Source organism: Dendropsophus ebraccatus, chromosome 5, assembly GCF_027789765.1.
Source record: "Dendropsophus ebraccatus isolate aDenEbr1 chromosome 5, aDenEbr1.pat, whole genome shotgun sequence".
Taxonomy (NCBI): domain Eukaryota; kingdom Metazoa; phylum Chordata; class Amphibia; order Anura; family Hylidae; genus Dendropsophus; species Dendropsophus ebraccatus.
In genome coordinates, this window is record NC_091458.1 from 39545150 (window position 1) to 39563609 (window position 18460).

The 18460-nt window shown below is 41.6% G+C and overlaps 1 protein-coding gene across 5 annotated transcripts in view; it reads left to right on the forward strand.

Moving 5' to 3' along the window:
* The window catches only part of PDS5B (PDS5 cohesin associated factor B), a 108506-nt gene that overhangs the window by 79211 nt on the left and 10835 nt on the right, over positions 1 to 18460 (forward strand). For all 5 annotated transcript variants that reach the window (XM_069969900.1, XM_069969899.1, XM_069969902.1 and 2 more), the window contains 9 exons: positions 1 to 137; positions 1914 to 2029; positions 3923 to 4028; positions 4476 to 4636; positions 5067 to 5190; positions 5780 to 5938; positions 6045 to 6113; positions 8531 to 8667; positions 18286 to 18409. The exon at positions 1 to 137 is cut by the window's left edge and continues 3 nt beyond it. In XM_069969900.1, coding sequence (XP_069826001.1) covers positions 1 to 137; positions 1914 to 2029; positions 3923 to 4028; positions 4476 to 4636; positions 5067 to 5190; positions 5780 to 5938; positions 6045 to 6113; positions 8531 to 8667; positions 18286 to 18409 — 1133 coding nt within the window. The remainder of the gene's footprint in view (positions 138 to 1913; positions 2030 to 3922; positions 4029 to 4475; positions 4637 to 5066; positions 5191 to 5779; positions 5939 to 6044; positions 6114 to 8530; positions 8668 to 18285; positions 18410 to 18460) is intronic.

The window sequence follows — 18460 nt, forward strand, 5'->3', positions numbered from 1 at the left end:
ACTTACCAGACCCTGGTAAAGGTCAAGACTTTTTAAAGAAATTTACCCAAGTTTTAGAAGAAGATGAAAAAATTCGAGGCCAACTGGAGAAGCTTGTCAGTCCAACCTGTTCATGCAAGCAGGCAGAAGTTTGTGTGGTAAGAGAACCCCTAGTTACTTACCAGCTGCCAGCTTTATAAACTGTTTACCATTTTTCTTATTACTGTGTTATTTCCGTGTTTAGACACCATTCAGGTCCCGCTGGTGCCCATGTGACCCCTCTCCTGGTTGTCCCCAGTACAGAAGCCAGAAGTCACTATTTGCATTGCTGAGAGTGTGTTTAATAGCAATGCATAGAAGACATTGACTTCTGGATTTTCAAAGGTTCTGTAAATTTGGTATTGTCCAGGGGTGTCAAACTCAGGCCCTCCAACTGTTGCAAAACTACAATTCCCATCATTCCTGGACAGCCAAAGCTTTGGCTTTGGCTATACGGGCATGATGGGAATTGTAGTTTTACAACAGCTTGAGGGCCTCAGTTTGACACCAGTGGTAGTCAGAGGAACGGTCACCAGCAGGACTTGAGCAGTGGCGGAAAATGAAAACTGTGCAGCAGGAATGCAATCTGCCCAGGTGAATATTTGTGCAAGCTTGCTTTATTGAAAGAAAAAAAATGAAGTAGTATGTTCTATGTACGCCAGAGGTTGTTTTTTTTCTTTTTTTTTTTTTTATGTGCACTGGGAGATAGTGATGCTGACTAAATTTAGATAAATCTATAAGACTCGTTTACTACATGAGACATGTCCATTTATTTGTACACAAAAAAGTGTTGATTCCCCAGCATTGTCTGGAATGAGTTTGAACATTTTAAAAACAGAATGACTTAAAAGACTAAATAAATTGTGTGATTTATGATTGGCAAATGTTGCCATAGAATTTGCTTACCTCAATTGCTTGCACTACTTATGTTCAGACACAGTGTCACAACTTTAACACAAACTATATTTGTAGTAGAGCAGTTTGCTTGCGGCGCTACTCGTAAAATGCATTGTATGCTGCCAGGTTATGGGTTTTAAAAAAAAAATCTTAATGGTAGAGCTTAGTAGGTTGATACTTAGTTTTGTAGGAGAAGTTCCAGGATAACTTTTATTCATTTAAATCTTTGGGCTAAATAGTCAAGTGATTGGCTATTTTTATATTGATACTTTTGCACAAAATCACTGAGTAGGACCGCTTACACGATGAATAGTAATCCTTGAACTTTCCCCACGATCAGTCTGCCCTGCTTTTGTGCTATAACCTGATGCGTTAAGATTAAAGGGTTTATCCTGCGCTACAAAAACATGGCCACCTTTCCCCCTACTGTTGTCTCCAGTTCAGGTGCGGTTTGCAATTAAGCTCCATTTACTTCAATGGAACTGAGTTTTAAAACCTCACCCAATCTGGAGACAACAGTAGGGGGAAAGTGGCCATGTTTTTGTAGCGCTGGATAACCCCTTTAAGCTGCCTTTTCGATATGCTGGGTTTCCTTCTTGATGCTTATGTTGGTGACCCCCTCCCCACCCTGTGATGGGTAATGAAGACCATCATTCCATGAAATACCTAGGGCTTTAGTATAGTACTGCTACTTCTAAGAAACAGTGGGTGGGGGCACACAAGCATGAAAATTCAGTGTGGCGATGTCTAGTAAACAGGCTAAATGGATTCAGTTCTGCCAAGTTGATTTTATTTGGAGCTGTGTGCCAGTAAAATTTATTATTATTCATTCATTAATTATTAATTGCAGAATTGGTTTGTTTGCCTAATTGATGTAAACCAATTGAATACAGAGCCGCATGTCTTTGAAGTAATAATTGAAGCAGTTGGTAAAATATTAAGGATATAAAGATTAAGCTAATCCATTGCTCTTTCCTGAATCCTCTGGAATATACTAGCGTGATATTACAAAGAAGCTGGGTAATCCTAAGCAGCCAACAAACCCTTTTCTGGAAATGATGAAGTTTCTGCTTGAACGGATCGCACCTGTGCACATAGACACTGAGTCAATAAGGTGAGGGGCTGCGTTTCCTGACATCTGTAATAAGAAAGGATTTGTGCACAGGATCTGCTCCAGTGATGAAATGTAATTTTGACACTGAAATGTGATTTTGACACAAAGGGGGATATCTGATTCATTTATTACCACCTTGTCAGTTGAAAAGAGAAAATAATCTATTACTAATGCTTTGTTGGAGTTAAAGGCATTGTCCAGTGAAAATCATTTTTCTTTCAATTCAACTGGTGTCAGAAAGTTTATATAGATTTGTAATTTTCTTCTATTGAAAAAAATCTCAAGTCTTCCCTAGTTTATAAGCTACTAAATGTCATGCAGGAAATGTTTTATTTTCAGTCTGATACAGTGCTCTCTGCTGCCACCTCTGTCCAGAGATAGCAGCAAATAGGAACTGTCCAGCATAGTAGCTAATCCCCATAGAAAGCCTCTCCTGCTCTGGACAGTTCCTGCCTTGACCAGAGGTGGTAGCACAGAGCATTGTGTCAGTGAAAGAAAAAACTTTTGCAGGAAAACCCCTTAAAAGGGGTTTTCCCATCATGGCGTATTTCATTTATTTAGCAAACGTCTCCTTATAAACACTCTTTTTCACATTGTTGACATCATCTTGTCTATGTTACCATCCGCCACTAGTCTGCAGTGGTCTTGCTGGTGTTCATATAGCTATAGTACGCATAGTTATGTATATAATACAGTGTATATACACCATCTGGTGGTCTGTAACCTACACAATGAGCTGTCAACAATGGGAGGGAAAGAGCAGCATATCAGAAGGGGGTAAGTTTGCTCAATAAATGTATTTAAGTTAGTTGAGAAGTTAGTTAGGTCCCAAAGCTGCTGCTTAACAGTTTACTCACAGATTGTATGTCTGCTTCAATGTGTTCTTGATTGATTATGTGGTATCCCTTTACCTATTTTATTTATTTTTACATATTTGCCGGCAATAAAATTGATAGGTTTGGTTTCCATTACTAATGGGATGTTGTGACATTGATGTTTATTGCTGTGTGAAGCTGCATACAGATATAAACAAGGGAACTTGATCTAGTAAAGCTGTCTCATATGTCAAATGTTAATACTTTAATAATTTCCATTTAAACTTTAATATTTAAGAATAGTTAAATTTGTATTGACATTGAATTGAAAGCTTTGTATACTGTTTTCATACATATAAATGTTATTGATTGTGTTACTGTCACTTGTCTTGGGAATAATAGTTGGACCTAGATTCTTCAGATGCTCTCTGATCATTCGAGTGAATTTGGAGAAGATCACAGTTAAAGGTTGTTATTCAGGATTAGGGAAAAAATACGGACACTTTTTTGCAAAAATAACACCACCCCTGTCCTCAAGTGTGTTTGTTTGTGGTATTCTCATTCAGCTCCATTCACTTCAATGGAATTGAGCTGAAAAACCACAACTAAACTGAGGACAAAGGTTGTATTGTTTCTGGAATAAGGTCGCCATTTTTATCTAAGCCTGAATAACCCCTTTACATGCTTCTCATCCTGTTTTAAGGGCCACGTCCACACAATAATGTCCGTGCGCGGACAGTATTCTGTGGTCTGGACCATAGAGTTCCCAGCATCAGCATTCATTATGATGCCGGGAGCTTTCAAACGTTTCAAATCTTTGCGCTACTGTAATAAAGAGTAACGTCTAAATTTAGGAAGGCAAAAACTGTGTAGGATCTAAAAGGATAACCCCTCCGTTATCGAGCTTGTTCATATATTGTCTGTCTGTGCTAGTCATATTTGTGTCTCTATGGAGCAGTCCTAGAGAGAGCGTATTTTGGCCCTGTGTTGGGGTGAGAAATGCAGTACCATTTGATATACAGTATGTTTCTTCATGGTCAGTAGTATAGACTCATTTGCTTGCATGTTTTCTTTAAAGTTCCCTCATTAAGCTGGTGAACAAATCAATAGATGGCACAGTGGATGATGAAGAGGAAGGCGTACCAACAGATCAAGCCATTAGGGCTGGCCTAGAATTACTTAAGGTAAAGCACTAGTTTGAACAATCTTTTATATTTTTTTTTACACTTTCTTTTACTTACTGGTCTTTATTTGCAGCTTCTTTCTTTTTCATGTTCAATTTCTTTTGGAAGATCTAGTAAATTTACATCATTACTATGGCCGTAATACTCTGCTGTCTCCCACCTGATTACATTTTTTGCGGTAGTTTTGCATAACTGTCTAACCTGCTGCATGGCTACTATGTTTGTAAGTGAATGTAGGGACCATGACATGAATATCGTTTTTAATGAAACCCCAGTTATTACAATGTGGCCGTTACTGGTAATAACTGCAAAATTCTCTGACTAAAAACAAGGCCATATATGATAAACTTGTATTTCCTGCAGTCGTCTTATGGGAGAACAGCAATAGCATCATAAAGAAGCCTAATCCACCATGCTGTAATAACACTGTCTGTTCTATTTTCCTAGGTGCTGTCTTTTACACATCCCATCTCATTTCATTCAGCTGAAACCTTTGAATCCCTCCTAGCTTGTCTTAAGATGGATGATGAGAAGGTAGCTGAGGCGGCACTGCAGATATTCAAAAACACTGGCAACAAAATTGAAGATGACTTTCCACACATTAGATCGTAAGTCTTGGTTTGGTTTGATAATTTTAGTACAAGGAAGCTCTGTCTGCTGCCTGTGCGTGTATTATACTAAATTATATGTATTGTTTGACAACTGTTCTGTGGTTAATACTAGGGATGGTACGAACCGAGTTCGGTTCGGGTTCGTACGAACCCGAACCCTCGGTAATGATTCCCGCTGTCTGCCCGCTCCGTGCAGCGGGCGCATCCAGTGGGAGGACCGCCTGGAAAACTGGGATATAGCCATAGGCTGTATCCCAGTTTTCCAGGCGGTCCTCCCGCTGTATCCGCCCGCTCCACGGAGCGGGCAGACAGCGGGAATCTGCTGCCGAGCATTCGGGTTCATCCGAACCCGAACCTCGGTGGGTTCGGACCATCCCTAGTTAATACTTTAAAATTCATTATTATTATTCATTTTATTTTTTTTTAGAGCTTTGCTTCCAGTTTTACAGCAGAAGGCTAAAAAGGGGCCTCTTCGCCAAGCCAAGTACTCTATCCACTGTATCCATGCAATATTTTCCAGCAAAGAAACACAGTTTGCCCAAATATTTGAGGTATAGATTACAGGCATTACCTAAAGTTATGAGGAATCTGTCATCTGTGCATTCACATCTGCATTAGAGCCTCCATTCAGGGCCTCATCAGCCTGTTACACAACACATCCCATTGTCGTTAATGGGGTCCATCTGGTGTCTGCTTATTTAGCAGGATTTGAGTGCACAAAAATACTGCATTTTGTTTTGGTTTAGTTTTTTTTGGTCTGCTCGGGTGCTGAATAAATGGATTCTGTGACTGAGCACTTCCGAATGGAGCTCCAATGCAGATGTGAGCTCTGCCAAAAAAGTATATTTTATTCTTTGCTTCACATGTCTAATGACCTTCCCTTCCTCATATTAATGTGCATACCATGTTGACTGTTAGTCACCGAGTAGGACCGCTTGCTGAGCCCATAAATATGGAATGAACCGAGATTTAGATTAATAAAGTACAGTCTATGCATATATCAGTGTTCTGATTCTCCTGTATTGTCATTTGCTGTTGGTATTTTAGACTTTTATTTTTAGTTTCTCTTCAAGCTGTTTTTAGCTACGGACAGTGCCCTCTTGTGAACAGAACAATGTTATTTTCTTTTTCCCTTTTTAGCCATTACATAAAAGCCTTGATCCCAGCAATCCGGAGTCACTTATCATATCCCTAATAACCATTGGTCACATAGCTCAACTCGCACCTGATCAGTTTGCAGGCCCACTGAAGTCAATGGTAGCGAACTTTGTGGTAAAGGACTTGTTAATGACTGACCGAGTAAGTTTTTCTTTACATACTCTTATAGATATTTATGTTGATTCTTGATTCTTATGTACCTACCTCTGTTTATATGTACTTTACATGTATCTTTTTCACCCATCAGTGCCCAGGCAGAAAGACCACTAAACTCTGGGTTCCTGATGAGGAAGTGTCACAAGAGACATTGGTTAAGGTAAGTTATGTAGTTTTATGGCAGATGATGGCTAAGCCATGTAAAATGAAATGTAAGTTTTTGCAAGCATTTGATATTGCTCCAGTTAGGGCTGGGCGATAATGGCCTAAATTAATATCGCGGTTTATCGTACATATTGCCGCGGTAACGATAAATTGAGCAATAATTATGACACGCCCCCTTTTGAAAACCACACCCATTTGAAACACGACGTTTCGACGTCTCCTATGCCATTTTCAAGTGGCACTTAGGAGACATAGGAGACGCCAAAACCCTGTGGTTTACTTATGAAGTTTGCTGCACATAATTTTATGGAATAAATCCACATTTTCACATTTTTACTACAATCAGAGTGCTGCAGAGTATTTTTTACTAGCTGATCCAAGGTCTAGGATTTGTCTGCTGGCCCCCACAGTGCTGCCTATATTGTGTGCTATAGCTGTCTATCGATCAACCTCTCTATCTAAGATAGATAGATAAATCAGAAGAATACCGCAGCACTCATGGGATAGAATTCAACACAACGTGTTTATTTCCCCAAACACGTTGTGTTGAATTCTATCCCATGAGTGCTGCGGTATTCTTCTGATTTATATTACCTATACCGGGTGGTCGCTGGTTTATACCGCCTGGCACCACATTCATCGCTACATGAGTGCTGCATTCATTCTGAATTTCTAAGATAGATAGATAATAGAGAGAGGAGACATATGATAGATAGATAGATAGGAGATGGACAGATAGGAGATAGACAGGACAGAGATAGACAGGAGATAGACCTGCTGTTCTGCCCTGACCCCCCCCCCCCCCCCCCCCCCCCAGCACATACAATTGGGGTCAGGTATGGGGTCGGCACCTCCTTGCTCCCCCGGGCACCGCTCTCTCCCGCACAGGAATCCTCCCTGTCACATATATCTGCTGTCAGTGTCCCGGGCAGAGCGTCGCACACGGCTGCTTCCAACACTGACAAATGATAACAGGCCCCCGAGGATTCTTGCGCGGGACAGAGTGCGGTGCCCGGTGGAGGGAGGATGTGCTGACCTATACCTGACCCCCTGCAGCCACTGTATGTGTGGGAGAGGGGGGCCACAGCTCGCTGTGAGTGCAGCTTCCAGAGCCGTCCGGCAGCAGCGATGAGCACACACTGGAGGGGGAGCTGCTACCTGGAAACAGCCTGTCACATCTCCAGCCTTCTTCCTTACCCCCAGCAGCACTGTTAACAGTGTCCTGAGCCGAGCGTCACACATGGCGCACGCCCCCCAGACAGCAGAATAGTTTTACCCAGGCCAGGCAGCGGAGGAAGAGGGACGCGAGGAAGCCTGAGGGGAGCAGAGCAAGCGGCCGCTGGGTGAGGGGAGGAAAAATACCGCAGATACCGTCCTGGCAGAGTTGAGGTCGGTTAACCGACGCCAGTGACGGTATCGGTATTTTTGCGGTATACCGCCCAGCCCTAGCTCCAGTGCATATTGAAGGTTAGAGGAAAAAGCATGTGATCATATGTGGTCGTAGCCTAACCTACTGTGGATTGGGTGGTGGTGTAGGATATATTTAGGTTGTATACATCCAACAAGATTTTATGGCTCTGAAGTGCGTTAGTGTGTGAAACTGCTATTGGTTTCACTTCATTTGATGCCTGCTATGCAATAAAAGATGATTTTTAGGTACATTCGATGTACAGTGTTTTCTGTGAAAACAATGTATGTGTAAATGTACCCTTAAAGGGGAACTTTTGCATAGGGAAAAATTATCTTTTGTTAAAAACCAAAAAACACTGAAATTTATATAGATGTCTCTTTATAATGTATTACCGTGTCTGCGCAGTTCTGCCACTCTTGTAATTGATTGACATCCGGGAAGTAAAGAAAACTGGCCTCCCTGTAATTCACTCTTTCTCCTGCTCCCTCTGCCGGTCACTCCCCCCACCGGCTCAGGAGACGAAGACCATATGACCACTCACTGTCTCACATTAATTTATTTGGGCGTAAAGGCGGTGGGAGAGGATGGAGCGGGGCAGAAGGGCTTATTGAGGGTTTATTGCAAAGACTACTTGGAAATGTAATCTAATAGCAGTGAAGGGGAAGAGGAACAGCAAGAGATGGAGCAAATGAAAAACAGAGGAGCAGGGCTACTATAAAACCATGTGAAAAGTGCCAGAGGGGGAACAAGGTTGCCTGGAGTTCCCCTTTAAACACAGTCTTGAAAACCATCGATTATATTTTTTGTTGTATGTGTACAGTGGAGCTCTATAATACTTTCCACTGAGAATCACTAGTAAGCATAGGGTTACTGGGTCTGCCAGGTGAACTCAATTAGCGAGTCTGAACTGTACCAGAGAGTGCGGGGAGCATATCAGCATGTTTTTTTATATCTTTTTATATGAGGTTATGTTTCCACCCCCACCCTTCTTTTTCATGTAGATTCAGGCAATTAAGATGATGGTGCGTTGGTTATTGGGGATGAAAAATAACCATAGTAAATCTGGAACTTCTACATTACGACTTCTGACAGCCATTTTGCATGCTGATGGAGATTTAACAGAACATGGAAAGCTGAGGTAAATGTTCCCAAGTTATTGTCGTGTTGTAATTTTAAAATCTGAGTATACAATTCTGTTGTGTGTTCTGCTTAGAATAGATGGTTGTGAGCTACACTATAACATTGTGAATGAGCTTTGTCTGTTTTTAATTTTTTATTCACTTATTTATCTTCAATAATTTTTTTTTTTCCCATCATATTTTGTTCCTTTTCACACATGTTTAACCCCTAAAAGACCCATGACGTACCTGGTACGTCATGGTGCCGCGGGGGGTGTTCAGGCGGGACCCTGCTGTGAACTGCACCGATCCCGGCTGCAATCTGCAGCCAGGCAGTGCCTCTATTAGCCGGCGCGGGTCCTGTTACTGCGCCGGCTAATTAAGCACTTCAATGCAGCTGTCAAACCTGACAGCTGCATTGAAGTGCTTTGTACACAGCATCCCTGGTGTCTAGTGGGACGGATCTCTTCATTCCCCCCCCCCACCCCCCCAAGCATTGATTTCGATGAGAGACCAGTGCTGTCTATATACAAGTCCCCCAGGGGGACTTCTAGTTTATAAAAAAAAAAAGGTAAAAAAGTGTTTTTATTCATAAAAAATCCCCTCCCCTAATTAAAGTCCAAATCACCCCCCTTTTCCCATTTTATAAATATAAATTATTAAATAAACAAATTAATAAACATAATTGGTATCGCTGCGCACGTAATCGCCCGAACTATTAATTAATCACATTCCTGATCTCGCACGGTAAACTGCGTCAGCGCAAAAAAATTCCAAAGTGCAAAATAGCGCATTTTTGGTTGCATCAAATCCAGAAAAAATGTAATAAAAAGTGATCAAAAAGTCGTATATGCGCAATCAAGGTACCGATAGAAGGAGCACATCATGGCGCAAAAAATTACACCTCACACAGCCCCATAGACCAAAGGATAAAAGCGCTATAAGCCTGGGAATAGAGCGATTTTAAGGAACATATATTTGTTAACAATGGTTTGAATTTTTTGAAAGCCATCAGATAAAAGAAAAGTTATACATGTTACATATGTCCGTTTTACCATAGGGCGAACGGCTAAAATGCAAATCTCCCCGAAATCAAAACAAATTCGTTTTTTTTTTTTTTTCAATTTGACAGCGCAAATGATTTTTTTTCCGGTTTCGCAGCATATTTTATGGAAAAATAATGCCTGTCATTGCAAAGTACAATTGGTTTCACAAAAAATAAGTGCTTATATAAGTCTCTAGGTGAAAAAATGCAAGTGCTATGGACTTTTAAACATAAAATGGAAAAAGCAAAAGCGCAAAAACGAAAATTGGCTTTGACCTTAAGGGATTAATATTGTCACACATACTTTCTTACACACTCACATTTTTTCTGGTTAATTTTAGCCAGTTCACATATATGCATCACGTTTGTCACAGCGTTTTTGGTTTTATTGTATTTTGCAGTGATTTTGGGGCGATTTCCTCAGGGAAATAAATATTCCTTTAGGGTATAAACCCACACACCGTATATGCAGCGTATTTACTGCTGCGATACGCAGCAAACTCGCAGCAAACTCGCAGCAAAATCGCAGCAGATTAGATCTAAATAACTGAACACAGCATCAAATCTGTACCAACAAATCTGCTGCGTATTTGTTGCATATCTGCTGCATATACGGTGTGTGGGTTTATACCCTTAGGGAAAACCTCCTTGACATTTTATGTTTTTGTTACACTTTTTTTCATATTTGTCATACAGCCTTGGTTTTTTATTCATATTTTCACTTCAGATCACACATTCGCACTTTTCATATTTCACCGCACATTCCATATTTTTCAATTTATTCGTCATTCATTATTTATTTCACTCTTTCTTGCACACTTCATCCTCACATTACACATGTTAGTTCCGCAGTCACTTGTTCATTCAATAATCATCATGGTAATTCTTTATTCACCTTGTTCACTTATGGCACAGTTTCGCACACTCACTCTATTAGTTCACATTATGTCATATAGTTATATTTTATTCATACAACATACTTAACCCCTTAGTGAACGCCGATACGGTTTTTTACGGCGGTCACTAATGGTCCTTATTCTGCTGCAATCAGCTTTTTACGGCGATGGCAGAGAATAAGGCTGCGGGGCCGGGACGGCCCCCACCCCATCCCCCCGGCTACCGGAGGTAGCTGAGGGGTTGGGGCCGTGTGTGGGGTCCGTCCCGGCCCCCCCCCCCCCCCCCCCCCCCCTTACCGACGATCGCCGCTATTAACGTTGTAGCCTTTCATCAAATAAATGTCCCCCAGACCTCAGATCAGCCCCCCCTAGTAGGGCGATCACTAACCCCCCTCCCCCGGCGGCCATCATTTCCAAGATGGCCGCCGCCATCGCTGTGAACCGACTAATGTCGGTTCACAGCGATGGAAAAGTTAAAATGAATGAAAGCCCCATGCTCTCCGGCACCGGAGGTAGCGGAGAGCATGGGACAGTCATCGGGACCCCCCCTGTGGAGTCCCGGTACAAGCGATCAGCGGTATATACTATATACCGCTGATCGCTTGTACCATGTGCTCCCGGCACTTTTTATCCCCTGTCACCATGAATGATTGGTGACCGGGGATAAAAAGTGATGTCCCCCCACCCCCCAAGTCGCCCCCCACCCCCCCTTTCACCCCCGTCCCCCAGTCACCCCCCCCTTCCCCATATACTCACCTGCTCCTGGAGCTCCGTCCTCCTCGACGTCCTGGCTGGTTATGAAGTGCGCATGCGCTTCACAACCAGCCAACTCTGAAAATTTAAAGTGACAGAGACCAATTTGGTCTCTGTCACTGAACTATGATTACTGTGATAGAAAATATCACAGTAATCATAGTAATACAGTGAAAATGAATATGTAAAGTACAAAAAGTGACAAACATACAAAAAAATAAAACACACACTTTTTATTATAGTAATAATTGCAGTTTACTCCCAAATTACCCCTAACCCCTCCCCAGATTACCCGTAACCACCCCACGTTACCCGTAACCACCCCACGTTGCCTGTAACCACCCCAGGTTGCCGTAAACACCCCAGGTTGCCCGTAACCACCCCAGATTACCTGTAACCACCTCAGGTTGCCCATAACCACCCCTGGTTGTCCGTAACCACACCACATTACCTGTAATCTCATTTTTTTTTATCTTATTTTAGTAACTGCGCTATTCTGATTACCATTACTAGCTGCGGTTTTGCTCCTGTAAATTGGCGCTCCTTCCCTTCTGAGCCCGGCTGTGTGCCCATGCAGTGGTTTATGCCCACATATGGGGTACCGTTCTACTCAGGAGAACCTGCTTTACTTATATTGGGGTGACATTTCTCTCCTGTTCCTCGTGAAATTGAGAAATTTCAAACTAAAGGAACATATTATTGGAAAAATTCGAGTTTTTCATTTTTACTGTCTACTTTTGAATACTTTCCTCAAATACCTGTGGGGTCAAAATGCTCAAAAGTACCCCAAATTTTGGGGTACTTTTTTCGTCTTGTTCCTCGTGAAATTGAGAAATTTCAAACTAAACGAACGTATTATTGGAAGAATTCGAGTTTTTCATTTTTACTGTCTTCTTTTGAATACTTTCCTGTAATACCTGTGGGGTCAAAATGGTCACCACACACCAAGATGAATTCTTTGAGGGGTGCACTTTCCAAAATGGGGTGACTTATGGGGGGTTTTCTCTCTGCTGACACTACAGGGGCACTGCAAACGCACCTGGCGCTCAGAAACTTCTTCAGCAAAATTTGCAATGGAAAAGGTAATTGGCGCTCCCTTCCTTCTGAGCCCTGCTGTGTGCCCATACAGTGGTTTACGCCCACATATGGGGTACCGTTGTACTCAAGAGAACCTGCATTTTTGTCTCATATTCCTTTTGAAAATGAGAGACTTTAATCTAAACGTATATATTATTGGAAAATTTTAATTTTCCATTTTTTTTACTGCCTAATTGTGAATACTTTCCTCCAGCCCCTGTAGGTTTAAAATGCTCATTATACCCCTAGATTAATTCTTTAAGGTGTGTAGTTTCCAAAATGGGGTCACTTATGGGGGTTTTCAGGATACCAGACTTCTAAATCCATTTAAAAAAGAACTGGTCCCTAAAAAAATTAGTTTCACGAAAATGTGATAATTTGCTGATAAATTTCTAAGCCCCATAACACCCTAAAAAAGTAAAATATGTTTACCAAATTATGCCAGAATAAAGAAGACATATTGGTAATGTGACTTAGTAACTAATTTATGTGCTACGACTTTCTTTTTTTAGAAGCAGAGAATTTCAAAGTTCATAAAATGCAAATTTTTTAAATTTTTCATGATATTTTGATGTTTTTCACAAAAAACACACAAAGTAGTGACCAAATTTTGCCACTAACATAAAGTGCCATGTGTGACGAAAAAACAATCTCAGAATCGCTAGCATACGTTAAAGCATCACTGAGCTATAAGAGCATAAAGTGAGACAGGTCAGATTTTGAAAAATTAGCCTGGTCATTAAGGCCCAAACTAGCTGCAGCACGAAGGGGTTAAAGTGTCACTGTCGTTAATTTTTTTTTTGCAGAAATCAATAGTACAGGCGATTTTAAGAAACTTTGTAATTGGTTTTATTAGCCGAAAAATGAATTTTTATTATGAAAAAGCAGTTTGAAGCTCCTCCCCCCTGTCTTCATGGTTTTCCTATGGAGAAACTAAGCAGCAAAACAGGAGAACAAAGAGTTAATTTACATTCACATCTCGGGCTCTCTCCTTTGACAGGCACCATGGACCTACTAACAACAAATGGCTGGAAAAAGCAAACTGCACATCCCAGTGGTAGAAAAATGTACACAATCTTTATTTAATACACATCAATGCAAAGGGACAAACATTTAAAAACACTTAAAAACTCATATACAATACTGTTCACTGGTTCCGATACAACACAGGGAAAACTGACCTATCATAAACATATATAGGGAGCAGCAAGAAATAAAGCAATAACCAAGGAAAAAATGGTAATAACCTCAATTAATAAATCCCAATACCCCAAAAACAAAGAAAATGAAGTATTAAGTAAAGATAATCAAACAAAGAATACAGGCATGGTAAACCAAAATGTAAAGTGAACACTGCTACCCCAGATAGTCAGACCAGAACCACCCACGCGTTCCGTCACCAGGACTTTCTCAAGGGTGAAGTTAAAGTCCCTCACTGCCAATATTTATATCAAAAGAGTAATTGACGATATAAAACAGATGTACAGCATTTGACATGGTTACTCACTTAGAGCAGGCGGCATCCGATCATTCACTACACGCCGGCGTGGCTACGGCGCCATTTTTCCCCGGTCACATGGGTAATCATGTGATTGCACTCTCATCACATGATGGTGACGTTTGTTGTATTTCTATGCGCATGCGCAGTAATTAACACTAGCGTTGCCAAAAGCAACACTGTTAGTAGTGGCCACTAGGGATGCACGATGCACCGAAATATCAATACTACTATCGATATTTCGGGCAAAAATACGGTTCGGTACCAGGATTTCCTGGTATCGAAAGCAGAGAACATGGCCGGCGGCTAACTGAGCGCTGGCCATGTTCTCTGGGTGCTGCCCCCTGGTGTCACCTCCTCCGTCCCTCCCCTCCCTCCGCTCACAGCAGTGATAAGCTATAGCCGGCACATAGCGATCGCATGTGCCGCCTATAGCTGTAGCTGACGCTGTCCCACTGACAGCAGCATCTGACCCGTTCCAGAAGCAGTGGGGGTCGGCTACTATGTGTAGCAGATCCCCTCCGCTAATGACTGCAGCCTGCCGCAGGGTGAGGGGGTCCGCGGGTGGAGGGACAGTCTTGTTGTAGTGATGACCCTCGGACACACACACACCAGGGTCCCGCAGCTTCCCGGCAGCCTCAGAATGGAGGTCGGAGGTTATCAGTGCAGGGGATAAGGCACACATGTCTTGTGTTGTGGTCTTTAACCCTATCGGCTCCTGTAATGATGGCCTCCTTTCTCCATTCTGCCGGCAAGGACTCCGGTGTGTGTGTCCAAGGTTCATCAGAGCAGGAAGACGGGCCAGGGCCATCCTGACAGCATTATGCCACCCCTCCCACCTCCCCTATATATGATCTCTCCTACCTGATAAAAGCAATTAAAATGGTATGAACGGCAGCAGCCTCATAATGCAGGCTGTGCTACACTACTACAAGTCTTGCCACATGCAAGCCTTTACCTAAGAGGACGATAGAGCAAATCGTCAGAAAATGCATAATGGTATATAACAAAAAAATTCAAATGATATCACATGCAATACTGACGAAATACCACCTGCTAAGTCTATGTCCCCATGTAGTAGTGGAGGAAAAACTCTAGGGTATCGCCACCATATTATGGCTTCGTCAGGACGTGGTGGCGATACCCTAGAGTTTTTCCTCCACTACTACATGGGAACATAGACTTAGCAGGTGGTATTTTGTCAGTATTGCATGTGATATCATTTGAATTTTTTTGTTATATACCATTATGCATTTTCTGACGATTTGCTCCATCGTCCTCTTAGGTAAAGGCTTGCATGTGGCAAGACTTGTAGTAGTGTAGCACAGCCTGCATTATGAGGCTGCTGCCGTTCATACCATTTTAATTGCTTTTATCATTTCTTTTCTAATGGTGCCTGCACACAGAGAGATTTATCTGACAGATTCTGGAAGCCAAAGCCAGGAATGGATTTGAAAAGAGGAGAAATCTTGGTCTTTCCTTTATGACCCGTCTCCTGTTTATAGTCTGTTTCTGGCTTTGGCTTCAAAAATCTGTCAGATAAATCTGTCTGTGTAAACGCACCATTAGCCGGCTTAATGAAGCTATTTTAATTACATTTCATTGGTGTGCACTGTGATTTATATATCCTTTATTTCTGTCATTTTTTGTTTTGTTCCATTGGTATTAGTGTATAGGGTACACGGTAGCACCCTTTCTTATTGTGTATACCTGTGGGGCCCACTTTGTTCTTCTTTTTCTCTTTTTTTTTAACCTCTTCTACCTGACATGTTATTAAAGGTGTCTCCTCTGCTGGGGGCACCACAAGTCTCAGCAGATAATCAGTCCTGCTTGGGACACTAACATTCCCACCATAATGTTTCCTGTTTGGGGCACACTAACCTGTAGACATCTGGATCTTAACCAACAGAATATTACAAGCACCATCACTCCCAGCATTGTGAATACTTCCTGTCTGATGTACTACAACCCTCAGCAGAATCACCTCTCCAGTCTGCAGCACTACAGGGGGATTGACTATAGAGGGGGTGCTTACTACAGGGAGCTGACTACTCTGTGGGCTACCTACGAGAGGGATAGCTACATATAGGTTACTATATTTTTACTATGATTTTTGGTCACATCACACCCCCCAAAAAAATTCATTAAGTGATCAAAAGGTCACATATATACAAACATGATACCAAATAAAACTGCAGATCACAGTGCAGAAAATAATCCCGCACACCACAGCCATACAGGGCAAAACATGAAAGGTTAGAGTAGTCACAGTAGTCAGAGTAGGACAACTTTTAAGCTCTTTTATTTAAAAAAAATGTAAACTATTTCTAAGATAGTAAAATAAAATAAAAAGCCCATAACCTGATGTCACCATAATAGTGCAGACCTGAAGACCATAACAGCATAAAAACAGTTGGGGGTGTAGCTTTTTCTCATACTTGGGTATCGAATTGGTATAGAGTATCGAAATAAAAAATTAAGCATTGGTATCGAACTCAAAATTCTGGTATCGTGACATCACTAGTGGCCACTATGTGGATAGCACAAATGCTGTAAAAATTCAAAGTGCAGCAGGCAATTTAGAAAGTGTGAAATAGACAGTATATATACATCCACTACCAATCCGTTCAAATAATATATATAATCACAATGACTATTGTATGAAAATAATAAAGAGAATAAGTCAATCTATTTACCATAGCCCCAAAAATAAAGCGGCTCAATGGTTGTGTCAATCAAAAATAATCCAATTTCAGGGATGAATATCCACCTCATTACCCGTGAGTCCCTGATTTGGGCACACACGGGCTCCAGCAAAAAAAATGTACTCCCAAAAATAGAAAATACAAGACGATCTGCTGCATGTGCGCATCTTTTTGGAGATTATAAGCACATTCACAAAATATTCTCCCTGTCACCATGTTTGGTATGCCCAAAATAAAAAGAAATACTAAGAAAAAATTTGAAGCCACATCGGCGTGAGTATACAATGTTTAAATGAATAAAAAAAAACCCCACAAATAACCTCACAAAATGAGCCATATTTTATGCAGAGGATTATAGTCCTATGGCTGGATCTGCAAATATCCATGTATAGGAGTCTGCAAATGTCCATGTATAAGAAAATAAGCAAGGAATGCACTTGGTCCAGAACAGACTCTTCATGCATCTTCAATCAAAGTTCTTATATTGCAAATTCAGCACTATATCTATTTGTCTCGATCTGCTCCGCTAGGTGAGGGATAGGTATCAATGACCAGATAGTAGCTGGGAACTCAAAAAGGAGTTCCCCCCGCCCCTCTTCATAGACCAGACAGATCCGACTGATGAAAAAACAGTTGAGATTTTCTGATTCTGAGGAGTGGATGACAGAAAGGAGAGAAGGGGGGACCTGGGAAAAGGCTTTTTACATGCAGATAATGGCAGATTTGGCTAATAAACCCAATTACAAAGTTTCTTAAAATCGCCTGGACTATTGATTTCTGCAAAAAAAAAAAAAAAATAACGACAGTGACACTTTAACATTCTAGCTTTAAATCCTCAGTATTGTAGTAATACATAGAACACATCATGCATTTTTCCTATTGCCCACAGCTCTCTATTTAATCCCCCATGTTGAGGAGATTTTCCCTCAACCAAGATGGCCTCCTCAGTTGTGCGCTCTGGTGCGCATGCGCTCCTCCCCGATGCCGGTCTCGTCCTTATGTTCGTATTGCTGATGGCACATTTCCGACGCCCTCGGTGGTGTAAAGCTGTGGATGGGACGGCTCAGGTAACGGATGGGCACGGTGTCCGAGCGCCAAATTGGTAAAACGGCAGCATTTTTTTATTGGTCAAAATCACTGCCCCCTAAGTATATAAACCGTTCCATGCCCCCTCTGCCTCACCACTCCTTGAGAAAGATTTGGCGAAACGCCTTGGAGGGTGAGGTGGAGTAGGGGCTTGTGTGTAACATTGGGCGTTTATGTGCTGTATGTTAGTGGTTTACTGACAACGTTTGTATAGGCAATGTAGATTTTGATTGACAAATCAGGACGCAATGTGCATAATTTTTTACTTTATTTACATACAGGCAGTTGCACTTTAAATAGTTTTGATACATACAGCATTTTGTTATTTTTTACATTAGTATAGCCTTGTTCTGTACATGCAGTGATATTTATGAAATCTTGATATAATTCAACCCCTCCTCCCCCCCCCCCCCCAACCTTGTTTTTAAGTGTCTATTGTTTGTGTTGATTTTATGGGATACTTTGGGAATTATGGATAAAATTTACGTTTTTGGATTATTAACCTAGTGAATTTTGTGTGGTATCATTACAAACAAGGGGTATTTTTGGTTGATCATATTATGTTTTATTCTGTTCAGTAAACCGGACATGTCAAGGCTGCGGCTAGCAGCTGGTTGTGCAATTGTGAAGCTTGCCCAGGAGCCGTGTTACCATGAAATCATCACCCTAGAACAGTATCAGCTGTGTGCCCTCGTGGTCAATGTAAGTGTTTTCAAGGACTGCATCCATATGTAACTGTGAGTAGGTGGTGGG